This window comes from Cyprinus carpio, chromosome A19 (assembly GCF_018340385.1).
Source record: "Cyprinus carpio isolate SPL01 chromosome A19, ASM1834038v1, whole genome shotgun sequence".
Taxonomy (NCBI): Eukaryota; Metazoa; Chordata; class Actinopteri; order Cypriniformes; family Cyprinidae; genus Cyprinus; species Cyprinus carpio.
Window position 1 is genome coordinate 10,232,494 of NC_056590.1, and position 11,162 is coordinate 10,243,655.

General features: G+C 34.6%; 1 protein-coding gene and 1 pseudogene across 1 annotated transcript; one reads left to right on the forward strand and one right to left on the reverse strand.

Moving 5' to 3' along the window:
• Positions 1 to 4,898, forward strand: part of LOC109059574 — a 27,840-nt pseudogene extending 22,942 nt beyond the window's left edge.
• Positions 4,899 to 7,836: 2,938 nt separating this feature from the next.
• LOC109111463 (proteasome subunit beta type-8-like) lies at positions 7,837 to 11,080 on the reverse strand. The gene is made up of 6 exons (XM_019124404.2): positions 10,824 to 11,080; positions 10,286 to 10,427; positions 10,038 to 10,149; positions 8,659 to 8,788; positions 8,251 to 8,455; positions 7,837 to 7,976 (listed from the first exon to the last, which is right to left on the reverse strand). Exons 1-6 carry the CDS (start codon positions 10,962 to 10,964, stop codon positions 7,888 to 7,890), a joined length of 819 nt encoding a protein of 272 aa, XP_018979949.1. The 5' UTR covers positions 10,965 to 11,080; the 3' UTR covers positions 7,837 to 7,887.
• Positions 11,081 to 11,162: the final 82 nt, after the last annotated feature.

Below are 11,162 nucleotides of genomic sequence, written 5' to 3' on the forward strand. Positions count from 1 at the left end.
GCTGTGCTAATAATGTGATGATGAAGATCAAGCGGATCCCAGTTTCATTTAGTGTGTCTTAGGCATCAAAAAATTAACTCAAACAGAATGACAAGTTTTGAAACATTGGTAACTTGTTACTGTTATGGTGAATGACGTCAAGTTTACCCTTCAAATATGGGTCATATAGCAGTCCATAGAAACAGTCATTAATGAGGCATCTACGAATAAATATCTATGGTTATACGTATGTCATACCCATGTCATTATACAAATTTGTGTCCACACAAACCACACACACACACACACACACACACACACATAAACACACACACACACACACACACACACACACACACACACACACACAGACAAATACACACATGCACACACACACATCAGTCTCTCGCTGCAGCTGCTCCAGATCTATCAACTATTAAAACTAGGCCTATATTAAATGTTCAGACGGGGTTTTGTAAAAGCAGCATCAGAGCTGATCTTGATGAACTTTATCTAGGTTTGCTCTGAGATCAGATGGTATTAATCTGCCTTTAAAAATTAGATTTTAAAAGCACTGTCTCTATTTTAACATAAAACACTGCCTTAATTCAAAAGTAATATAAAAATGTTAGAAAAAAATGTTTTTTGTTTCAATGGGAAAACATTTATCACAATTTTAGCATAAATATTAACTAGTGCCATGAAATTCTCTCTCTCAAAAAAAATAAAAATTATCAAATTAAAATATATTACATTGATTTTACTGAAAAAAAACAAAGTTACATTCCAGGTGTTCAAACTTCAAGCTTTTAAAAGCAATTCAGATTTAAAACTACTTCAAACTTCACACTTTTTAAGCTGATTTCTCAAGCAACATAAAGTTTGTCTTGACAGTCTTTTGAATCTAATTCTTCTTTTGTAAAAAAAATGAACTGGTTCTGCTTTACGAACAGAGGAGAAAAAGTGAAATGTGTGAGCAGAGATGTTTTAGATGAGATTGAAATATTAGAAAAAAAAACTGTATTATTTTCAATGATAAAAAGTTTGATCATAATTATTGCATAAATATTAATTAGTACCAGCCAGCTATGTTTCAGCTTAGTTTCCGCCAACCCTGGGTTTTCGGTACTATGAAAGTAGCTCGGCTTTAATCGGTGTTCGTTGCCATGGTACCTTATGCTGCACAAACAACAAGCTCCTAAAAGCGATTCAAATTGAAATCTACTTCAAACTTCACACTTTTTAAGCTGATTTCTCAAGCAACATAAAGTTTGTCTTGACAGTCTTTTTAATCTAGTTCTTCTTTTGTTAGAAATGATGAAAATATTAGAATTGTCTTTTTTTAATCAGAGATGATTTAGATGAGATGAAAATATTAGAATTGTCTTTTTTTAATGTTTTTAAAAATTATTTTCAATGGTAAAAAAATTAGATCACAATTATTGCATAAATATTAATTAGTAGCTGATTTCTCAAAGAAATCTTCATGACATCAAGCGTGTTTCACGTCGTCTCTGTCTCTGTGTTGTGGTCCCATATTGCTCAGAGCAATATTGTCTGTGTTCTCTCCTCTACACTGGTGATTGGAGTTATTTACAGATCAACAGAAATAAAAAATGAAATTAATACCACTATCATTATATTGGAATATGCTGCTGTAAAGATATTAGACATCAGACATGTTCATTCCTCAGTTCGACCATAGCACACATTTAGAAGCAAAACACACATTTAGAGAAAACTTTGACCTGATGTTCTTTCAGTATAACATCTGCACTGTAATGTTCTCTCAAACATATTTCTTATGCTCATATGTTTAATCAGCAGCAGCACTGAACACTGTTTTTATGTAAAGAACAGCTCATGTTGAGTCTTACTTTCACCTTCAACTGAATAACCTTACGCTGTCAAATATTCTGATGCTGCGAACTCAGACAAAAGCTTTCATATTTATATGTGATCATATTCATCTATTCACTTCTGAATGCTAGTAGATTTTAGTACCAACCAATTTCATTAGCTAATCACAATTGCTCTCATCTTTATGTGGATGTTTGGTTTTGTGTAGAAAAAGAAGACTGGGAAACATGCTGCTCAATCATCAAGTCTTAAGGTTATATTAGAAGAAATGAAGAATGGTGAGTGTGATTTATCATGTTGTTTCTCTCTTCTCAGGTGTTCACTCATTGCAGCATATGTATGGCTGTGAGCTTCATGATGATGGCACCAAACGAGGATATGCACAGTATGGTTATGATGGAGAGGACTTCATCAGCTTTGATAATAGCTACCTCAGCTGGACTGCTGCTAGTCCTCAAGCTGTCATTACCAAGAACAAATGGGATTCCGAAGAAGCATTTGCAAACAGCGCAAAAGCATATCTGGAGGATGAGTGCATTGAGTGGATAAAGAAGTATGTGAGATATGGGAAAGGACACTCTGGAGAGAAAAGGTAGGAATATCAGTTGCTTTGATAATCATTGCATAGTGAGCACTCATCGTTACAGCATTTACCTTTTCACCAGGAAATAGAACAGTTGTATACAACAAACAGTTTGGTTATGTGTGACTGTATCTCCTTTACACTCCCTGTCTTTATTCTCTGTCTGCATTCACTTGCTTAAAAACTAAAACATGATGTAAATGCATGCAGGACGTCAAGAGGTTGTTCGAATCACATTTTGATATTTAAGATATAATTATACATATTGTTACATGTTGTTGTATATTAACATGCATATCTGGTATTTGTGAGGAATTTTTATCATATAGTAACAGTACACCAACTGATTTTTCACATAAACATGATGCCAGGAGAGTGTCAAACCCTGTTAGAATAATCCAAAAGATGGATATGTTTACATGCACTAATATTTGTCAATCTGAACGAATCCAATCAGTTTCAGATTATGAAAGTTCTGTTTATATAAACCCTTTGCAATCCAGTTGACATTTACATTTAAATGTTCATCTATGTATCCAAACAAAACTTGCGCAGTGCATCAGGACTGGAAAAAGAAATGCTGTAATGTCACTGGAGCTACAGGAGTATATTGTCATTTTGCCTTGATGACACCTAAAAGAAAAGCTGACAAATATGTCAGAGCTGTTTTTTTAGGAAATATTTATTAAATATTCAGTCTCCTTCACTGACCAGTTCATAAGATATAAATAAACTTGCACATTCATAAGAAGTAAAACATATGTAAATAGATCTATAAAGGGCTCTGATAGACATACTCTTCATGGCACTGCACATCTTCACAAGGTTTATTTGATCAGATTATTTTAGGTCTACACCACCCCTTTAATTATTCTGATTGAAATTTCCTTCAGATTGATCTCAGTCGGATCGATTGAGGTGTTTACATCAAAGCTTTTCAATCTGATTAATAACTGATTATTTAGCTGATGAAAGCTCTGGATGTGATCTCAGGACTACAACAACAGATAATGAGAAGAAATATATAGCAACCTTATAGATTTGCTTTGTTTTATTTGAATTTTGCAGACATTGGCTAATTTTCTCTTTCAATTTCACTGTTTCTTTTTGTTTATCTTAATCTCTCTCTCTCTCTCTCTCTCTCTCTCTCTCTGTCCTGTCTCTCTCTCACACACACTCTCACTCTATCTCTCTCTCTCCCTCTCTCTCTCTCTCTCTCTCTCTCCCTGTCTCTCCCTTCAGTAGTCACAGTTGTACCGACTTGTCCAGGAGTTGTGTCTCTCTCTCTCTCTCTCTCTCTCTCTGTGTCTCTCTCTCTCTCTCTCTCAGTCTCTCCTCAGGTGTCTCTGCTGCAGTAGTCTTCCTCGTCTTCAGTCAAATGTCATGCCACAGGTTTTTTCCCCAGTGGAGTAACAATCTCCTGGCAGAAAAATGGACAAGAGCATCACGAGGATGTGTATCTTGGTGAACTTCTTCCAAATGAGGACGGGACCTTTCAGAGGACGAGCACCATCAGAGTTTCACCTGATGAGCTGAAGAAGAACCAGTTCAGCTGTGTGGTGGAGCATCAGGCCGAAACCTTCAGAGGCATTCTGACAGATGGTAAGATCCACGGATTCACTATTGTAAGCGTGATTGTCTTGAGTAGATCTTGAAACATAAAAATGTTAATGGAAATCATTTGCTATTGCCAGTCTCTGATTAGTCTGCACTAATGTACTGCAGATATCACAATCATAGATGCTGTTTTTGTATCTGCTGAAATCTGAAACCTTTACCAGTTTCTAAGATTATCAGAGTCTTTAATAACCAGATGTTTTCATTTGATCTGATTCTTCAGCTTCTGTCCCCATCGGCATCATTCTTGGTGCTGTTGCTGGTGTCCTCCTGTTGATTGTCACTGCTGTTGCTGGATATAAGGTCTATCAGAAAAAGAAAGGTGAGAGAAACTCAGACTATTGACTACACTGTATGTTTCACACATTTGTGTGCTAATAATTCATCTTTGTGGATTTCTGTTTTTCAGGCTTTAAACCTGTCAATGGTAAGTTTTTCATGTTCTCCATCTGATATTTACTAATTTATTTATCATGATATGGTTAATAGTAATATGTTTATATTCCTACATTTTTGGTAATGTACAGTAAAATCAAAGTGTAAGTCGAAATATATGCACAGGTCTACATTATTTTCTTTAAATAGATCCAATAAAAAAGAAATTGTGCAGCTGTGTGATAGCTGTACTGTTATGATAATTGTAATTTGTGTTTTCTGTTCTAGCCTCTGATGATGGTTCAAACAGCTCAGCTCGTTCAGATCCAAAAGCATAAAGATGTAAGTGTATTATTATTTTTATTATTATTCATTACTGCAACTGTTTCAGTCATGTGAAATCAATAAAATATAATATGTTTTTGGCTTTTTAGGAGACCAGATGAGTGCAAGAGATGAAGTAAAAATGAGCTCATCCTGCTGTCCATCACACACACACAACACACACACACACTCTCTCTATCACACACACACACACACACACACACACACACACACACACACACACACACACACACACACACACACACACAGGATCATAGATTTCAGTGACAGGATTGATTTATATCATGCTTCCATAATAATTACATCTGCAAAGTTTTTGTTTCATTACACTTTATGTTCATCTTTTGTTTTTCTTTAACTGGATGAACTTATTCATTTTAGGATGACATGTTGATCTCAGAACTTAATTGTAAAATGTATATGTTTATCTTTGGTGACAAAACCAGAGAAAACTAAGAATATAGAGAGACTATTTCTGTGGAATATATGAAATAAATCAGGGGAAGGCTAACAGGTCATGGAAAACTATCTTCTGCAAAACTTAAAATAACTTTAACTCTGGATGAATTGTGGAATTGAGCTTCCATCAATGAAATTAGACAATATGTAGGCCTCATATTTTATTTCTTGTATGGGATTATTGGGCTTTTTCTGTTTTTATAGTTTTTTTTTGTTTGTTTGTTTTATATAATTTACATAAGTTAATTTAGATACTACAGAATAATGTTGATTGTTGTAATGATACTGTACTGTTAAACCTGTACAGTACAGTAAACTATAGATATTTTTCTTGATTTGAGGTTACTAAATCTAAATTAAGTTATGTGAATATTTTTGTATATTGGTTGCCTTCAAAACATTGTAATCTTATTTTGATTCTTAATAAATAAACTTCACAAAAAGGGGCAGGTGGTGAATGTCTATCTTTCTGTTGTCAAAACATTATCCATATTTTATCAGAATCTATTAATGAACTTTTGCTTCGAATTCAACAGAATATTCTAGAATCACGGATCTATGATGTTAAAATGCATGATTCATTCCCAAAGGTTATAAGAAATATTATTCAAAATCAAAATTACACAAGTAAATTAATATATAGTACTTTATATACATTTATTGAGCTGTAATCAGTGACTTGCCATTTTCAAATTCTTAGTTTACATTACATTTACATTTATGCATTTAGCAGACGCTTTTATCCAAAGCGACTTACAGTGCATTCAGGCTAACATTTTTTTTTTACCTAACATGTGTTCCCTGGGAATCAAACCCACAACCTTTTGCGCTGCTAACACAATGCTCTACCACTGAGCCACAGGAACATGGAAACTTAGTACTTTTATTAAAACGACTAATTCATATCACTGTCACATTCAGACTGTTAATACCTAAAAAAATGCCTTTAACTAGTAATAAGTTTGGTCTCTATTTTGAACTATGTCAAATACCAAGGTAATGAAACGATATTATATATTTGTATACCTTAATCGTGTTATACCTTGTTAACTACTTTATATTAATTTACGTACAATACTTAGACAGCATTTATTAATCTTAGTTAATGCTGCGCGTCACGTGTGGTTGCAGTTTAAGATGAAGATATAATCAGAATAGTCTTTAATTCAAAACTCACTAAGGAAACCAGATAACACAACACCTTCACACTGATTGAGACAGGAGCAAGGAACTCTGGAATAATTAATAATTAATTGAACAATTCAGGTGAACAGAATGACTAATCGATACAGCACAGGAAAATTAAATGGAGAGAATCAAAAGTCAGCATGTATAAAAGACCTAGTTACACATTCCAACTTCTCACTAAAGGAGAGAAAGATATTACTGTAAATACACATATATTTTCAATGTCTACTCACTGGTGTATGGTAAACAATAATTTTATTCAATCAACTAACAATCTATGAGGTTAAATACTAATTAATATCTTGATCAATAATCATGCAAACAGATAATAAATATATTTTATGAAGGCTGTGATGAATCCAGGATTCCACTCCTTTAACACACGGATCGAAAAAACATTAACAACAAGGAGCATTATATAAACTATTAACTTTTACCTTTTTTCATTTTTTTAATAAAAATGAAATAAAATAAAACCATGACTAATTTCCTGAAGCAATAATAATCCTGAAGACGTCCATCTTATTTGTTTATCAAAAAGATCACAAAAAAAAAAAAAAAAAATTTAACATCTGGCTTTGGCTTTTAGCTGAAATTGCAGTTACTTGTGTTTGGAGTAATTATTATTAAATTTCACAATAAATATTCTGCTAAGATTTTATATTTCAATATAATTCCTGCAGAATGTACAGAGTTTGCCATTGTTCTGATTTGAATGTGCTTTTATCAGTTTTGAAAGCAGTGTGTTAGCATTTGAAAAATGTGCTGAAAATATATAATGTTTTGCAGGTTGTGGAGTATGAATGACAATAGTGTTTGTGGATTTTGAGAAATGTGATTCTTGTGATTCCTTTCCAAGCTGTTTACGTTCATAACTGACTGTGTTTATGTAAATGATGTGTGTTTTTTGTATAACCTTGTGTATATTTTACAGTTTGAGTGCAATAAGACATGAAAGAGAACTTAGTTTAGTATTGATATGCTGAGTGACAGCTGCTTTGTGCGCACTCTTTTTTTTCTGTCTGCTTTCACGCAAAAATAGGCATTTCAAAATGGTATAATAAATGATTTGTGGGGTATTTTGAGCTGAAACTTCACAGACAAATTCTGGGGACACCTGAGACTAAAATTACATCTTGTAAAAAGGGGCAGAATAGTTTCCCTTCAAAGTTAGCTTTTATTGAAATTAAAATATTAGTTCATGGTCTATATAGAAAACAAAAGCTGTGCATCCCTTATGTATTCACCATTAATCTGAATATTGGGGATGATGCACTCACTGCCTATGGATTTCATGAAGGTTCAGCAATACTCATTTCAAACTGCACAGTTCCCAGAGAATAACCCAGTTGGAACCACATACAAAAATGGGTAGAATAAGCACAGAAAATACAGTTCAAATATATAATAAAGAATGCACCAAAAGCGTCTTTGATTTGATAACAGTTTAATTTTCACTGTCAGATAAATGAGAGATCAGATCAGAACATTCCCTTCTTATAGCGGTGGATTAACTCTGACACGTCCTCCTTACACACCTTGATCCAGCCGTCCTCCTGCATGTGGTACACTGAGAGGAGAAAACATGTGAAGACTTCAGCTCTTAAATATGACACACAAAAACTATGCAACAATAGTGTACATTAAAAAAACAATGTAGGACAGAAATACAAAGCTTAGGGTTATTTTTTGTGTTGGGGTTGTTGTTTTTCTTACAGAATTCTTACAGATTCTGGTTGAAGCATAATAGCACGTTACTGCAGGTCAATAATTTTACATTTTTATTTTAATGTTAGTATTCAGATTCATTGCTAGCCAGTTTTAAATACATTGCTGGTACTTACGGTTGACCACACCACCGGAGTAAGCGTCTCTGTGTGTGGCATGAGCAATACCACGCCGGCCCAGCTCATACGCCTCCTCCACAGTCATATCCTCACGATAACCGCTGTCTATGACACCATACGCATAACTGTTCCCACAGCCAGTGGAGAACATCCGGCCGGAGAGACGTGTGCCATTATCATCCACATAGTACAGGCCTGGACCCTGATGTGACGGAAAACTTCATATGAACATAACTGAAGATTATGTGTATGCATGATTGTTCCACAAGACTATTATAAGATCTTATTAAGAGCTTTACATTTATTTTATTGTTGTATTGTATAATATACTTGACTGAGAACACTCTGAAAATATGTAAATAAGCAAAAAATACAAAAGTAATTGTAAAAACATAGAGACTTCACCTGTTTGTCCCAGCCGCAGATCATACTCCCCATAGACAGACCCATGCCTCTGTATCCCAGCATCATGTTGCACAGCAGCTTGGAGGCTGCAGACACTGAGATCCTCTGCTTGTTACGTAGTTTGTAAAGTCTGTTTTTAAAACACACAATTACTTCATATATTAACGAAGAATAGTTGTGGCTCAAACAGCAACAGGGTGACAGAACAAGCAAGTATAAGAATCAACAGAACATAATAAGATTCTGCACATTTGAAAATGTATCTTAATCTTAGTATATGAGTATTTTAATTTGAAAGAAGATTAAGACAGATAGTATAACCCCTCTTTTGGTTCATCCCAAAAAGGAAAGTCATCATTTAACATAATTTATTGTTCCTAACTTTTATGACATGATCACTTTGTATGATGAACAGATTGAAATTTAAGCCTGAATACTCTTTTAAATCAAATCAAATCAACACACAGTGTGCACCTGAATATGCATACTTCCCTGACATAGTAGGCTAAAAATAGTATGTGAATGAGTAATATGTTCAAATTCACAGTATTCATACAAAATCTTGTTGGATGACCTATTACTTTCGATGATTTTCTGAAGTGTGCATCCAGTGGATACTTCACTTTCCCATGAGGCCAAGAGAGAGGATTTGTGAGTGACAGTGAGGAGACACAACTGTAACTGTATATAGGTCAAATGATAATGACAACATGACGAATGTAGTACATCCATATACTACACACATTCATATAATACAGAAATAGTTGTGAAGTAAGTACTTAGAAGTACCTACTCAGAGAGAATGTGATTTCAGATCAAATATGGTGAACATGATCCTCAAACATCATGACATTTGGTCATGTGACATGCGAGAAACCAATGAGGTTTATTATTAGTTGACCCTTGAGGTTTGTTTTGCCATATTTTATGTAATCTGTGTATGCGTGTGTTGAACAATGTTTTGATATGAGACAGAACAAAGACCTAAATTTCAATCTGTCCATCACTGTTCATGTCCTTTATGGAGTTTAAAGGTTTCAGATCCCATTGGAATTTTATTGTATAGACATTGAAATAATTCAGCATAATAAGCAGAAGAAAGTTAGTTAAACAATTCAACAACAGTGTGAGCATTTATTTAAATCTTTAAAGGGATAGTTGACCCAAAAATTAATTTGGGTATGTATTTGGGTACGACTTGAGGGTATGTAATTGAGCAGATGCTTCACACTCTCATTGGGTCAACAAACCCAATAAACAATTCTTCTAATAATCTTTAAACTGAATAAATTTCCTGACACAGCTGAACACAAACACAGACTGGTAACTTCATCCAGTGATCAGATGCTTTACGCTCTCAGAAGCATGCTGAGACAGACCTGCACTCTTTAGCCAGCAGTCTCTCCCAGTACTGACAGTCTGCAGCGCTGCCGGACATGGTGCCCAGCAGGTAAGGGTTGATCTCTATCACTTTATTGGCCTCCTTTGATGCTGCAACACATTGGAAGAAGCATCATGATATAGAAAAGATACAGTTTGGCAATTGTGTGTTATTCTAAATGCTGTTTTCAGTATGAATTGCATGTTATGTACTAGTTACCCACTTTAAAACAGTGTGCTTGCTTACCTATGTATTTTCCAGCTGATGCTCTGGAGTCAACAGCCACAATGACTCCATGACGAAACTTAAACGCCAGGGTTGTGGTGCCATGATTCAGATCTATGGAAACGCCATCCTCACAATTGCATGATTTCAGAAACTTGGAGGGCTGATGGGAACACAGAATATGTTACAAGGCAGGCTAATTTATATTTACATGTGTTTTTGCTTAAATGTTTGCTTTTGCTGATGCTGAGATCTGCCCCCTATGTTTCAATAAGCAAATTAACCTTAGACACGAGACATATTATCAATGTTCTTGACATATAGGCTAATCAAAAACCTTTAAAATGCCATTTTAATTAAATATAACCTGCTCTACAACTGCTGAATTTAAAGGTTTATGTATGAAGGGATCATTGTGTATGAGCATGTTCACAGCATGGTTGGGCGCAACTCAAGCATTTTCTCACAAAATGTGTGTTTTTATGCTGCATATCACTTAACAACGTAATAATGAGTCTCTAAGATTTAGTGAAGAACTGATATCTATAAAGTTACTTACGTCAACTCCGACAGGTACCGCGAACTCCTGGCATTTGGTCCCAAACCTGTAGTGATTCAGTCCGTCGAGAAGATGCGCGTGCTTAAAACCAAACTGTGACGCGGAATTATGTTTATATCCACTTACATCCAAAAGAGCCATTCTTTATATAAAGAAAGTAGGATTAAAGTAATTCAGACAGAAAAATCGAAATGGCCGAAGTGTATATTTTACATGAGGAAACACGATCCCGGAACGGAAGACAATGATTTCGAAACCGAAAGATTTTGCACTTCTTTGCATTACGTGCAGAAAATACCTTTTAAAAACTTTAAGCTATAACTTCGAATAACAGCTGTG

Excerpts from the sequence above, each read along its gene's own strand:
- LOC109111463 (XM_019124404.2), bottom strand. The coding sequence starts at position 10,964 with ATGGCTCTTTTGGATGTAAGTGGATATAAACATAATTCCGCGTCACAG. Across the intron at positions 10,150-10,285 it reads ATCAGCTGGAAAATACATAG|CATCAAAGGAGGCCAATAAA; the intron begins GTAAGCAAGCAC and ends AATGTGTTGCAG. Across the intron at positions 8,456-8,658 it reads TCTGCGGCTGGGACAAACAG|GGTCCAGGCCTGTACTATGT; the intron begins GTGAAGTCTCTA and ends CCGTCACATCAG.